Genomic DNA, 15,508 nt, shown 5'->3' with positions numbered 1-15,508 from the left:
TCTTCAACAACCAAAAGGTCCCCCCCTTACCTTCACCATCTGTAGCAAACTTCTGAGCAGAGGCGTTCACACCCCTCACCCTTTCTGCCTGGATACCAATGTCAGCTTCAACCAAAGCATGTTTCTGCAACAAGTCTTCCACACCTAACAAATGTTTGCCATAGTCTTGAGACAAGAGTAGCACCTATGCAAGAAAGACAGTGAAAAGATACGAAGTCACATGTTTGTTCATTTAAAAAAGCAGCAAGAACAAATGCCAACTCAATTATGTACAGTAAGAGAAGGCAGCAGAGCATCCGAAAGCAAGGGGTTCACGTGAAAGCAACCAGTCTCCGTATCCTCACCTACTCAACCTTTGGATGAGCTAAGAAGAGGAGGCACAAAGCTGCTCTCTTCTAACCAACCCACTCAGTTCTCAATTCTTTGCAGTATGGCTTCCAAACCTACCACTCAACTGAAACTCCTTCTTCTAAGGCTACTAGCAATCCTTCCATAAATGTGATGGCCCTTTCTCTTTCTTCTCTTTTCAGGTTCCAGCATCTGTAGCATTTAATATCTCAAAATGACCGTGTTCAAAATAAAATTCATTAGCTTTCCCTATAAATGTACCCTCATCCCAAACTTCTCTATTTTTTGTTGAGGAACAAACCATTCTTATGGGCACTTGGGTTCACAACCTTAGTCATTCCATACCTCTTGCTGTCTGTTTCTCCCACCCACATGCTATCATTTTGTGGCATCTCTGTCTACAACATCTCTCACTTAAGATTACCGTAATAGCCTAATTGGTCTCCTTGCTTTCACTCTCTCCTCTCTGCAATCCATCCTCCAAAAAGCTGCCCAAAAACAAACAAACAAAAAAAAGCTTCCTAGGGCACAGACCTGAAGGTGCCATTCTCATATTCAAAAACCTTCAGGGGCTCCCCAAGGCCTCTAGAATAAAATACAAACTCAGGAAAAGTGAATTCAGGTCTTTCACAATCTGGTTCAAATCCAACTTATACAGACTTTTTTCTATTGCTAACTATAACGGAGTCCTTCCTCAAATTACCCTGTATTATGTTTATTTGAGTTCAAATTCTATTTGTCCAGAAAAAAGTATATTTTCTTTAGGGCATGAGTTGTTTCATTCTTGTCTTTATGTCCCCAATGCTGAACACAATGCTTTGCACATAGAACGCCCTTAACAATCAATATTTGTGGAATTGAATTTTCCACCCCTACATACTCCTGGAGGAGTGGAATTTTCCACTCCTCCAAGCCTAGCCACTAATGAAGCAATCAAAAGGAAAAAATAAAGGAGGTGGCAATGAGAGAATAAACCAAAGATAATCCATTTTGGGAATAAATAAATCAAATTAACACTAAAAGATGCATGGTAGCCACAGATTTTTTAAAAAAGAGAAAAATCACTATCTTAAGCAAGTTTTAAAAATTCCCAAATGTAAACTAAGTCTCAAAAAGTAAAATACAAAAACATCTCACACCAACCAAGAGTTACCTTAGCTAGCTATGAATAAAAAGGCAAAAGGAAATGAAACAGCAAAATGATTTGTTGTAGACTCAGGATACTTCGCGTTTAACAAGTCTCTCTTAGAAGTCTTGAGGGCTTACGAATCTTTCCTTTCGAATATTTCTAGAATCCCCAAGACAAACATATATTTGTCGTTTATAAAATGAATCTCTGTGCTAGAGAGATCAGTATGAAATGACATGTCATACAATGATCAAAATGTCTATTTTGGATATTATAATCAGTAGGCGATCGCCAACTTTTAAAATTCATGGTTGAGGGCAGATGGCTCTTCTATGCTCATTCTCTGGTTCTTCAATAAGCCAGTGCCAAGAACAGTGTCTTATATATTACTTATTTTGATTACCCGTGATTTTATCAGTACGGACACTCCCTTTAGCAATGATAATTGCAACCCACTCATGCTTTAGTAGACAGATGGCTATGGCAAAAATCTGTCAGTTAATGGACATCTTTATACTGATGAACTTCCCTAAACTTAGCAACACTGGTCCTTAGACAACAAATATGGTTCACTGTCAGCTCCATATGCAGAAGCCATTGACTCTTGGTAGAACTCTGTTAAGAGTATGTGCCCTATTGGCAAAATCGCTGAAAAATCAAGGTTGACATTGTAATAAGGGCCTTGGAATGTAGAAGGTGCACAACAAACATCTGTTAAATTGGGTGAAATGGAACCAACCAAATTAAAACTAAATTTCTAGGACATCATCCTAAAATTTCCACTCAGCTAAAACTTATATCCAACGCTCACATTCCTACCTTTTAGGAGTATCCTACTAAGATGTGCCATAACTACTTGAGAATACTTAAAATCTAGAACAATGGGAAATTAGGCAACATTTTATTCTATTGGAATATGTCTTTTTTTTTTCTTTTCTTTTCTTTCTTAAGGCAATCGGGGTTAAGTGATTTGACCAAGGTCACACAGCTAGTAAGTGTCAAGTGTTTGGTCTGAGACCAGATTTGAACTCAGGTCCTCCTGACTTCAGGGCTGGTGCTCTATCCACTCTACCACCTAGCTGCCCCAGGATGGGTCTTAATAATTAATTATTATTATTAAATAATAACATGGTCTCTAAAGTCTGTTGTGAGAGACCTTGGCAAAAAGGACATGATGACCCTGAGCCAGGACCAATGTCTTTTAAAATTTCCTTTACCTATCTATGAGGCTAATAACTTCCTTCTACTAGGATTTCTGCCCAGATATGCATAATATTCTGAAGACCTATATTGCACAAACAATAATGGGCACAGGGTTATCATTTGGAGAGATAGGTAAGAGCTGTATAAATTGTCATTTCTTCCAAGAAGATATGATCCCAAACATCTGCAACAATCTACCCTTAGACCATTTCTTTTATTGGAGATAGATCTGGAAAAACAGACAAGAAGCTAAACTGGGAAGGCTTTCTGAAAAATCTTTCTTTGGATCACTTATGGCACACCATGGTGTGGTCAAAACTCCAGTTATACATACCACCATCTATATGCATACTTGAATCTTTTCACTCCCCACTTTATTCACTTCTCCTGGGAGATCATTTGCAAGCTATATGTCTCCCAACCAATTCATTATGTTTTCTCTCAGTCACATTAATGCAAATAGAGAAAGGAGTGGTTCAAGGGTAAGGATATACAATGTACAATATACAATGTGCAGATAAGGCTCTAGTTTTCCCAGCAGCAAAATCTTGTTGGACTTTGTAGACTGTCCATAAATGCTGGAAATCTTACCTTCATTTCATCCATCCAATCCATAATGTAAAGCATTTCCTGGAATATCTTCTGAAGTCCCAAGTTCATCTCAAGACGCTGTCTTCGAGCCCTGAGCAGCTCCAGAAGGTACTCCCATAAGCGAATGACATTGTCTTTCCTTGCTGTGATACGCTTGATGTCATGGTAATTCTCGGCTTCTAGCTCTTTAGCCACAGCCACCACAGCCTGAACACGTTCCTCATAGGCAGCAATGTCTGTCTCAATAGCCTCATGTTTTTTAGTGGCAGCTTCCACAGCTGGAAGGTCAAACCCAAAGTTGTCCTACAAGGGACCGTGACAGTTTTAGGAAAAGAACCTCATTTCCTAGGGTCCCTCCCCACATGACTCCAGCCATGTCCTGAAATTCATGTAACCTTTCTCCCAAATTACCTCTTCTCCATCTTGCCTTCATAGAGGGAAAGAACAGATCATGCATGTCACTAATTTGTCAGGTTTTTGGAAACATTAACTTATAGATCTACAGCCAGTAATGATTTATGCTGGGCAAGTCTAAAATTCAGGCAGCTTTTTACCAGGATTAAATATCATTCCATGAAGCCTTCCCTGACCTTGGTTATTATTTGTTGCTACCTTCAAATTACTTTATATTAATTCAAAGGTGCCCATGTGTCATTTATTTTATTTTTGCATTTATATAGGTGTCCAGTAAGTATAAACTGCTTGAGGGCAGGATTTTATTTTTCTGTTTACGTCCCCAGCATCTGCATTGCTTAATAAAGGGTTGTTGAATTTATTGAATTTGCTTCACTACAAGCAATTGCCCTGGGCAAGGGTGAGCTGTTTTAAGAGCCCGTGGGAAGGAGGGAATTTTTTCGTATTACTTACAAATGTGGAGTTGTATACACATACCCACAACTCTAAACAAAGAATGTCTGTGCTGCTTCCAAACAAATGAAAATTTAGATCAAATGGAAAAGAAACTGAATTAAGTGAGGTAAACATCCTCTTAAAAGATGACCTCATGGGGTTATTCTGTCTCTTAGCTTCTATGAAAATGAGGCCTATGTTGATGAACCCTGATCCTTTGTTAGACAGGATGAAATGAGATAACATTTGTAAAGTGATTAGCACAGAACCTGGTATATAGTCGGTGCTTAATAAATGCTTGTTCCCTCTTCTCCCCCCCCTTCCCTCTGTCTAAGCAAAACTGCTAGCTTATTTGTATAAAGCATATAAAAGTGTTTATTTCCTCATGGCCACAGAAGGTAATCATTCCAGCCCCACAAATAGGGCTTGAGTCCCAACCTGAGACACCAGACGCTGATTCTCACTCAGCCATGTCTCCCTCATAGCTGCCTTGCGATCAAATCTACGAGCAAGTTGTTCCAGTTTCTCTTGTCTTATGAGCTCATTCCGCAGTGCCAGTTCTCTTTCATGTTCGGCTTTTTCCAGTCGTTCCCAGGCCTAAGGATTTGGAAGGAAAAAAAAACCAACAAACCAACAACACTTTGCTGAAATGGTCTAATGAAGCAAACCTCCTTGGCTTACAGTCAACACAGATTAGCGATCAGAGAATGTAGAGTGAGGTGTGACCTTGAGATCATTTAGCCTAAACCCTTTATTTCATGGAAGAAGAAACTGAGATTTTATGTTTCCAGTAAAATCCTAAAGTTGGGGACCCCCCAAAACAAATCCTGACAACAACAAAAAGCCAAACAATAGTGGAGAGCGTTCAAATTTGTGTTGTGTCAACTCTTGCAAATCCCCCTCTTCCTCAGTTTCACTGGAAGCTAAATGCTTAACATGGTAGTGAGAATAAAATAAACCACGCAGGTTTCAAAATATTAGAACTAAATTGAGACACCTTTTTAAATATTCATTCAAAGGAGAAATAAAAGTGCCATAATACTGGAAAGCGCTAGTCACATAAAAACCACAAGCTACCTTCTCCACCTTGCCTCATGCCCCCAAATAAAAATTTTAAAAACTATCCATAATACAGAGCAGATGATTTCTCTCATAAAAAAAAAAAAGGCAGTGTGGCATTGTAGATAGCTGCACTTGAGAGCCAGGAAGACGTACATTCAAACTCTAGCCTCTGACAAATACTGCCTGTGTGTCCCTGGACAAGTCACTTCCCTCTCAGTGTTCGAAGCAACTCACTATGACTAAGTTAAAAAGGAGATTTGGATATGCTGGTAGAGGAAGTCGTCTCACAGGGACTTTCTGGTATCAACAAAATCACAGATTTGGTTAAAAAAATTTTTGCAGAGACTTCTCATATCTAGATTTTTCTTTCATTAAGTCTGGTTGGCTCCATTAAAAATGTTCCCATAAAAAAGGCCTCTTATTAAAAATCACTGAATTGCATTCAAAAAGAATGCTTATCTCTAACCACCTATATTTCTAGATTCTTCCAATTACAATAGGGAATACTGCTCAATGTGAAATAATCTAACTATAGACACAACAGACATGGTGGGTGCACAAGCGAAGGAAGTTGCATAATTAATTCAGTTTGTTCTGACAGAAGGCAGGCTGGAGACTTTAAAAAGCAGCTGCATGGGAAATTCCAGATAAATGAAGTAATAAGTGTTGAAAAGTCTCCTTCCAGATCCTTGGAGACACGCAAGTCACTTGCCCAAGATTCATCGCAATTCACAGGAGAATTAATTGATACAACTGCCTGAGGAGTATAAATTAGGTCACCTAAAGAAGAGCTGCATGGTTAACAGAAACACAAACTCTTACGGAATAGTCACCTCTGTGTATTGCCTTCAAGTAAAGCATATACTATGTATCACCATACTACCTGCCAGACGTACAGTCCAGATTAAATGTACAACACTAGTACCTGGGCTTTTGAGTAGAGATGAGGAAAAGTGGTGTGTATAACTTTACCTTGTTAATATCTGAGATGAGCTTCCCCTCCCGAGGCATATATACTTTTTGATTATTGGCCCTCATTTTACTCTGGATGGTGAAAAGCAGCACTTCCAAATTTCCTTTTTCTGTGAACCTAACAGGCACAAAAGAGATACAACCAGGAATATTATTTACCATACTCCTTTCACATTATTTCCCATTAAAGAATTATTTCAAAAAGTCATTATTGTAGGGAGAGTGGAAGAGAGGAGGACAGGACAGGGAGAGCACATGCAGGAGGTCAACTGTTGGGCTTTATCTGGACTAGATCCCCAGTGACTATTTAAATAAAATAAGTTTATTTATTTTGCGAGGCATCAGGGTTAAGTGACTTGCCTAGGGTCACAGCTAGAAGTGTCAAGTATCTGAGGCCAAATTTGAACTCAGATCCTTCTGACTTCAAGGCTGGTACTCTGTGCCACCTAGCTGCCCCAACACAGTAGGTTTTTTAAAATGACTGGTATACTGGATCTCTGCAAAATGATAGAAAACATCCACTCATACTTGTATTTGTTTGTAATATTCTCATATTATCTCAAGCAAGGTTTAAAGATAAGTCTTGGAAAATAGCCTTACTTCATAGAGGAAATGGCTGAATGCTTTTAACAAGGATGAATTTCAAATGACTGGCTAATCTATTTTTAGGGGCTTTCACAACCTGAAATGGGTTGTGACCCAGCTAGAAAATTCAGAATTAACTGGATGCTTTTGTTGTTTGTTTGGGGGGGGGGGAGCGAAAGAGATGGGGAGGAAAAGAGGGAAGGAGGGAAAGGGAGAGGGCACCAAGTGGTTTGGGGAATATAGCAATCTAGAGATATTATCAGTCAAGCATATCATTACACCACAGGGTTTCCATGTACCAATGGCATGCTTCAATTAGAAAAGACGGTGAAATTGTAACCTGAATCAGACTGACTTCCTGAAGGACAGCAATTGGTATTAACTCTATTAGTCCCTACAGCAGCAGAGATATACTACCCATACCAGGCTCTTGGAGCCTCATCCCCTCAAAGTAAAATTTCATGTCTTAAGTTTCTCCAAATCCCCATGAGAGGCTGTCCCAGAAGATAATACAGCAATAAAGCCCCCAAACAAGGTTATGAGGTCCTGCTGAAGCTCTCTCTTCCTCCTAAACCTTCAGGTGCAAAACCTCTGAGCGCTAGAGAAGGGCTGATCATAACACACCATAAGGACAGAAAGTGAGGCCTAGCAGTGACTATGCTAAGAAAGGATGTTAACATGGTTTCTTCTATCACCAGACGAAGCTGTTGGGCTCCTGAATTACTCTTGCTAAACATAAATGCTTTGTTCTTCCCAAGAGTCCTATAACTTACTAAGACTTCCAGTTATCATGAGGGCTAAGAAAGGGTCACAATAACTTTCTGTGATATATAATCAGGTGAGAAGAGATGAGATAGGTGGTGAAAAGGCAGCTAAAGTGGAAATGAAGCCACAGGCAGGGACACAGAAAGACAACACACGAGTCAGGAAAATGGGGTACAAAGTCCTCTTCCCTCCCTGCACACGTGCAATAAGTAGTAAATACATTACAGCAGCCTGAACCTCAGAAACATAAGCATTCCTCTTTATATCTTACTTGGGTGGTTTCTCCACAGTCCGGTAAGTGTTGAATGCCTGTAGCTGCTGTTGGACTCCAACGAGGGAGTTGGCAAATTTTCGATTGTTCAAGATAATGATGGTTTGTTCAATCCACTCCAAGAGGTCTGAGGCTAGTGATTCATATTTCTCAATCATTTTCTCAGTTTCAATGGCATTGTCAAGCACCTAACAAACAAGAATGAGGAAAATCGGGGGGGGAAAGAAGAAAGAAGAAAGAAAGAAAGAAAGAAAGAAAGAAGAAAGAAGAAAGAAGAAAGAAAGAAAGAAAGAAAGAAAGAAAGAAAGAAAGAAAGAAAGAAAGAAAGAAAGAAAGAAAGAAAGAAAGAAAGAAAGAAAGAAAGAAAGAAAGAAAGGAAGAAAACCTTTATATGATCAGAACATTAAATATAAATCCATATACATACTCTATGCTACAAGCAGAGCCATTTTCTTTTTCTGGTGTTATGTGCTGAAAAGACTTGCAGCTATCATATCTGAGCAATAGGAGGGACTCTATTTATTCTTTAACATCTGGAATCATAGGCCAGGGCCTTAAGATGCTACAGGTGCTTCTTAATTTCTAACCCCAAACACCTAGGTCAGATAAAAAAGGGCAGTTGTCTTTTTCTGTGCTCTTCTGTGGTATCTCAGGTATTTTCCAAGCTTTAAGAAGTTTATAAGTGTGAATAATTCCTAAAATTTGCAAAGTGCTTTACTTGTTATTTGATTCTGACAACACCCCAGCGAGGATCAAATAACACACACCTCCAGTGAGAAAGGTGCTGTTATTATCATCCCCATTTCATGGACAGGGAGGCAAGGAGAGATTAAATGCCTTGCCCAGGATCAAACAAGTGTTTGAGGCAGGATTCAAACTCAGGTCTTCTGCCTCCAAGTCCTGTGCTCAGGATGATGTTATTTGGTCCTCTTCAGAAAAGACATAAATTATGGTCAAATCAGAAAACAAAACACAACTGCAATCAGAAGATAGCACTTCCTGAGTAGGGAAATAAAAAGCCAGGAAAAGAATAATATTCTGTTAAGTTGGCCAGATCTAACCCATTGTTAACAAAACCAGGCCCTCAATCACATGGCCCTCTTTCAGGGACTTCCTATGAGCCTCAAATCAGTTCCTAAATATGCTTTATGTCCTTTGGTAGGAGCAGGGGAGAAACTCTTGTTTAGGCTCCATGTCCATGATGCTCCACGTCCCCAAAGACCGACAGCATCAATTCTTCCCTTTATTCTTGCTGTTTTTCATAAAACCTTTCACTGGCACAACTGGCAGGGGAAAGCAATGTGTAATCAGTCCAGGAATGTATTGAGAAATGGTATCATTTCACTGCAACTTGTAAAATCTTAGTGAACCCACCTTCCCAATGCGTTTTCCTTCAACAGCCAGGGCCTTCATCTTTGAAAAGTAGTGGTAATATGTCACCACATAAGTGATAATGGATTTCTCATCAGGATGGTCAACACTGATATCTGTGACCAAAAGAAGACTGACTTTAGTATGTTTCTTAACCTTCTAGTCACCCCAAAAACAAGAATTACTTGAACCAAGAGAGAGAATTTCTGAGTTTTTCAACAACTCAATCAAGTATGTTGAAAGGCATCATTCCAAGGTACCAGTAATTAATTAAAAACAATGAAGGTACAATATATTATCCCTTCAGTCTTTCATACAAACTTTACATGACCAGCATACACTATCTGTCATTGAGAAAACACACACACACACACACACACACACACACACACACACACACACACACACACACGATTAATAGGGTCTTATTTCTTAGTGGGGCCTATAATCTAGTTGGAAAGACAAATAATAATTGCCAAGAATTAAAGAAAATAAATAAACCAAATGTAAGATTACACAATATAGACAGAAGACAAACCTAAATGCTGATGGAATTCATATCAAGGAAAAGACTTTTTGAGAACTGTGGTCTTGCAAGTGAGGCAAGTAATATCATATGCAAGTTTTTGCTGTCCTTACCATAACCTAACAAGACAAGGGGGATTCTACGGGTTTAAAGACATGAAAGAATATATAGTAAAGACTGAAGTTAGTAGAGTCAAAGAGAATAAGATGAAACAATATAGGAAACAAAGATAAAAGCCTACAAAAGCTGAACATGAGAGGGATATGAAGTTTATTGAACACCTGAACCATATTTACATGATACTCAAAGGCCAACATGCAGGGAGGGGATCAAGCACAATTAGATGAAGAAAAAAATACGAGAATAGAGGAAAAAGAAGAAAATAAGTTGAGGTGAAGAATGGAGTAGACTGGGAGAGTTTTTGTTAGAGATTTATGTCCACACACCCTTATATCTGTAATACCCAGTAGTTAGCACAATGCTTGGTGCAGAGTAGCTGCTTAATAAATGTTTACTGAATTGAATTACTGAATCTGTAATACCTCATTTTCTTCCTTACAACAATCCTGTGATGCAGACAGAAAAAAGTAACATCTTCATTTTGAAGAAAACTAAGTCACAGGGATTAAGATATTTGCTCACAAACAACAGAAGTAAGAACTGGCTCCCCAAACTTACTGGCTCCCACCCAGAGGCATTTCCCTATTAGACTGTGTTACCTTTGATTGGTCTTAGAGAAAGAAGAAAGGATAATTTTGGGAGAGCCAGAAAAACGTCAGTTTTGAAAATGGAATTCAACTAAATTTGAGTAATATTCATGCAGTGCTTACTATGTATAAGGCACTCTGCCCAGTGCTGGGATACAAAGACAAAATAAATAATCTCTATGCTTAAGGGGCTTACACAATTTCAAGATATGTGAAGGATGAGTTTTATCACCTAGAGTTGATAATACCCTGCTGGTGTCTTCAAAAACAGCGACTCATCTGTAAAGTCTGCTTGAATGGACTTTTGAGTTTTAAAACTAAGGTAAGAGCCTAGACCTTTAATTTCACAGGTAAAGAAAACTACCTCTACCAATGCAAGCTGACACCTTCTGTGCAAAGCACAGTCTCTAGAGTTGCCTCGAGCACTGAGATTTTAAGAGACTTGCCGAAGGTCATAGAGCAACAAGGCCTTCCAGAAGCTGAGGCCAACTCTCTATTATGCCATACTGCTCTCCATTAGAGCATCAGAGCAGTAGCTCCAGAATAATTGTTCGAAGCTGGCTTTTTATTTAATTCACAAACCTGTTGTATGACGCTGACAATGTCACTTTCAATACGATAATGTATACCTTACAGAACTACAGGATCATCTATCCCAGTGGTGGCAAACTCAAACAGAAACAGGGGCCACTAATCTGCACTTAAGGATCCCTGTGGGCCTCATTTTGACTTGGTTTTAAAATGTGTTATTATCTATGTTTTATGGTATTTTTATTTAAAATATAAAATATTTCCCAATTACATTTGAACCTGGTTTACACACTCAGGCCTGTTATTACCACATGCCTGATCCTCTGATCTAGCCCCACATTCTCATTTTACAGATGGGGAAATAGAGGTCCAGATAATGGCTAATAATGAGTTGACCTAGAATCCAGGCTTCCAGACTCCCAGCCCAGTGTTCTATTCGTGATGATACATTGCTTCTACTCCTTGCACAAATAGCTATAGCAAAGATTAATAAAGTACAAATTAATGATAAAATACTTTGCCATTACAATAGAAAAAATTAATACCAAAGTGCAAATAGTTCAAAAATAGGAAGCAATTTTCTCTTGTGCCAAGGGGTTAAGAAATTTACTACCACCCATGGAATTTTAGTTTGTATTTATGTTGGAGAATCATTTAATGGGTTAGTTCAGAGATAATTTTATCTGTTTCCTGTACTGAATATATCAGGAAATTTGCTGTATTGGAAAACAGCAAGAAACTTGCTTGGCAGTCTCATGACCTCTACCTGCCCTTGGGTAGCTAAACTTCCTGTTTTAAAGTTTTAAGAACTTCAAACTTTTTTTTCCTTCTCCTTTTCTGTCCCTCTCTCCTCCCCCATCCCTCAATCCTACTTTTATCCCCAGCTGTACTGTAGCACACTTAAGAAGTCCTAATACCACAAACAAATCATCTATTCTAATGTGGTTTTTAATTTGGAAAGAAGTTCTTATTACAGGCTGTACTAAAATGAAGCCTGATGTTAGCAGGAAATACAACATAGGAGAACACACTACAGGGGTCAGCTCAGATCTCCATTCCCTGGCATGAATTTGCAAAATAAACATTCTACTGCTCTAAGGGCCACAAAGCAGAGATCTGTCTTTGAGGTCATTTCTAGAGTACTGTTACTCAGAAAACATGTTTCCTCTCCATCAGCTGGGGTTGACAGTGGACAACAGACAGTACATATTATCATCAGAAATACCAGCCTAACGCAGAAAAGAGTCCTAAGGACAAAAGATGGGCAGCAGAAGGAAAATCAAGTCGACACTGTGGAGAGGAAACACTGAAATTGTAAATGTTATTCTTTCTTCCATGGGATTCAATTCAACAAACATTTATTAAGCAATTGCGAGGTGCGCAAAGGGCTAAGTAGATGCTGGCGAAACAAAGACACAAACAAAACAGTCCCTGATCTAAATGGGTTTATGGAACAGAGTATGTACACCAGTAAATAATGCAAAATATATACAAAAATAGAGAGAGCACTGATAACTGGGGGAAGGGGAGGAATTAAGAAAGGTCTCATGCAGGAGGTGGCAGCTAACCTGAGCTAGGTATTATACAAAGTGGAGAGAAGGTAATGAATTCTAGATCAGTTTTAAAACTGGAAGACATCTTAGAGGTGATTTTAGTCCAATTTCCAACACCTATTCCTATTTTACTAATAAGGATAGTGTGAGATCTGGAGATGGTGAGTGACCTATGTCCAAGGTCACAGTTAGGAAGTATCAGAGCCAGGACTGGCTGCACAACCAGTCCTGTTTCCATTATACCATAATTCTTAACATTGCTCCTCACTGTAATGGGCATATACGCCAGCATTAAAGCAGTTGATGTTTCTATTAGCAAAAGCTGCCTCTGAGTCCTTAGCGTGTTTACTAAAGCGGTGTGAAGTGGTGAGGACCACCATCCAAAAGTTTTAGATGCCAACTGAGGTCTAGTGTAGCAGCAATTCTCAGACAGCTTGATACTTCATACACTTATTACCTAAAGCTGATCTTACTGACCTCCTACTTATTCTCCTTGTCTCCAGTGTATCTCATTGCTCCTACCCTCTTAATTTATCTTACACACAACTGCTCATTAAGTCTTCCTGAATCACCACTCATACCATTAGTCTACTTGTAAATCTTCAATAAGTCTCTAATGTCTATCAAATAATGGTCAAAGTTCAAAAGCTGACTTTTAAGGCCTTCCCACAATCTGGTACCAACTTACTTTTCCAACATTCTCTATCATTTTGCCTTATTCATGATGTTCAAACTAAAGTGAACTTTTCTTCAACAACTTATACTTCCCTATATGTGCCCCTTTGCACAAATTATTCCAAATACATGGAATCTACTAAATTTCTGACTAAATTTTCACTTAGCATAATCACATCTACCCTTCAAGGACCAGCTCAAATGCTATCTTTTCCTGGGAAGTCTTCTGAGTGACATCCATTTGGAAGGAGAACTTCACTCCTTTGGATTGCATGGCACTTTATTCCTTTTCTTCAGCATTTCATCCTATTTGTATGAGAACGGTTTGTGCATATGTCTACTCCCTTACTAGACCAACATATAACTGCTTAAAGGGACTGTCATTTTTTAAATCTTTATATGACGCCTGGCACCAAGTGGTATTTTACACAGCAGAACAGACCCTTAAATAGAAGTATTTGATGAATGACAGAACCCTTACCCTCTGGATCCAGGAGCTTGGTGAGACCTAGATGCTGCTCTGCCAGGTTAAAAGCATTCTGAAGATTGTAGTGTGCATTGGATTTCTTCAGTTTGTCAAAATCAATCAGGTCAGGCCTATGTAGACAAAGAAAAAGCCCCCACAAAAAAAAAAATGTAATCTACAACAGACTGGTCAGAAGTATAAAACACAGTGAAGGGAAAACTAAAAAAGGAGCCCTCCATGCTGTTGGCCTAAGGTTCTCCAGGCCATTTTGAAACATTGAGGTAAACATTAAAAACTATGAATTCACCAACAATAGCGGTCTGTGGTCTTGAACACAAATTTCCAAACGTATTCCTGCAAAGACTAGCACTTGGCGCTCTCTAAGTTAAAAGGAAGAGACTGGGTACCATATCCCCACGTGAGATACGAGAATTTCCTCTACAGCTGAACTTAAAATCCAGGAGATTTGAAAATCAAAATCCATGCCACTCTGCCACAAAGGAATGATATCCCTACACCTAAAACCTTCACTATATTTTCTCGAGTACTTACCGGTGTTTGTGTATAAGTGCATTGAAAGCCATGCCATCTCTCCAGCTGGTGGTAAAGTTGTGAATGTTGACATTGGGGTACCTGCAAAAGCCCATGCAAAAGAAAGGAAAGAGAACAAGCTAAACAAAGGGTGTCTCATAAGTAATATAACTGTTTTAAATGCAGTAAAAATCAGTCCATGAATGTAAAAAAAAAATTTTGAAATCAGAGCCAACTATTTCAAGGATCTCTTGGAACTGCAATTCAAATAAGGCAGAGAGCTCTCTGGACTACCTGGCTTGTCCAGTTTGTAACTCAATCTGAGTTAAACGGTATGTCTGAACTTTTAATCCCACCTTTCTTAAAGACAAACAAACAAACAAACCAAGCTAATCTTTTCTTTATATCTATTTTCCTGACACGATGAATCCCACTATGCTGGGATCTAGGATTTTACTTAGGAAGGAAGGAATTAAGGAATGAGGAAGGGTGGAATTCCAAACGATCACACATAGAACAGTAAGAAATGAGAGAACGCCATCCACATCCAGCTAGTTACTAAGTCCTGTGAATATTACCCCTCTAATACACTTGTCGTATCCAAAATCTTCTCCATTCCTACTCCAAATACCTGAATTCATTCAGAGCAGCATTTTCTTCTTGCCTGAAGTATTATTGTGATAGCTCTCTAACTATCCACTGTATCATTAAGTCTGTTCTCTTTCAGAATTTCTCCTTCACACCCTTCCACACAAATGACTGTCTCAACGAATTATTCCAATCTCACTTCTCAGTTTATAACAACATTTCAGTGGTCCCATTTTGCCTACAAAAAGAAGCTATGTCCTAATTAGCTGGAATAATACATCTTCCTGAAGTAGTCATATTATTTGAATTTACACTGCCTATTTCCATTAGGATAGAATCAATAACCAAATGAATACTTTATGAGATTCATTATTCCTACTAATTGGGACATTGCTATAAATTATAAAACCCCGTGATTCTGACATCCAAGCCCTTCAGGGTTTGGCTCCAATCTACTTTCAAAGTCTTATCTCTTACTACTCCCCTTCTAGCACGTTTTAGCCAAAAAGGCCTCTTCACCAGCCCTCATCCTCCACCCCCATTTTCATTTTTCTCTCTTAAATCTATTAGATTTTAAAGATTATCGAGGACAGGGACTGTCTTTTGCTTCGTTTTGTATCCCCAGTGCTGCGCACAGTGCTGGCACATAGTAGGCATGCAACAAATGTTCACTGACTAATTTTATCTACATGTCTGGAATGGATTACCCCTTTCTCTAGCTGTTAAAGGCCCTCCTTTTCTTCAAGACTGAGCTCAGGTGCTAATTCTTCTGGGAAGCCTTCTTT

At 38.9% G+C, this 15,508-nt stretch overlaps 1 protein-coding gene across 4 annotated transcripts in view; it reads right to left on the bottom strand.

Moving 5' to 3' along the window:
* The window catches only part of SPTBN1 (spectrin beta, non-erythrocytic 1), a 273,410-nt gene that overhangs the window by 57,533 nt on the left and 200,369 nt on the right, over positions 1–15,508 (bottom strand). For all 4 annotated transcript variants that reach the window (XM_020996260.2, XM_020996262.2, XM_020996261.2 and 1 more), the window contains 8 exons: positions 14,157–14,237; positions 13,620–13,735; positions 9,150–9,262; positions 7,776–7,963; positions 6,155–6,272; positions 4,559–4,717; positions 3,272–3,574; positions 31–184 (listed from right to left, as the gene is read on the bottom strand). In XM_020996260.2, the coding sequence (XP_020851919.1) occupies positions 31–184; positions 3,272–3,574; positions 4,559–4,717; positions 6,155–6,272; positions 7,776–7,963; positions 9,150–9,262; positions 13,620–13,735; positions 14,157–14,237 (1,232 nt within the window). The remainder of the gene's footprint in view (positions 1–30; positions 185–3,271; positions 3,575–4,558; positions 4,718–6,154; positions 6,273–7,775; positions 7,964–9,149; positions 9,263–13,619; positions 13,736–14,156; positions 14,238–15,508) is intronic.

The sequence above is a fragment of the Phascolarctos cinereus genome, unplaced genomic scaffold (assembly GCF_003287225.1).
Source record: "Phascolarctos cinereus isolate Bilbo 61053 unplaced genomic scaffold, phaCin_HiC Scaffold_2;HRSCAF=192, whole genome shotgun sequence".
Classification (NCBI taxonomy): Eukaryota; Metazoa; Chordata; class Mammalia; order Diprotodontia; family Phascolarctidae; genus Phascolarctos; species Phascolarctos cinereus.
Note: the sequence above shows the minus strand (reverse complement) of the source record. Positions and strands in the feature narration are given on the sequence as shown.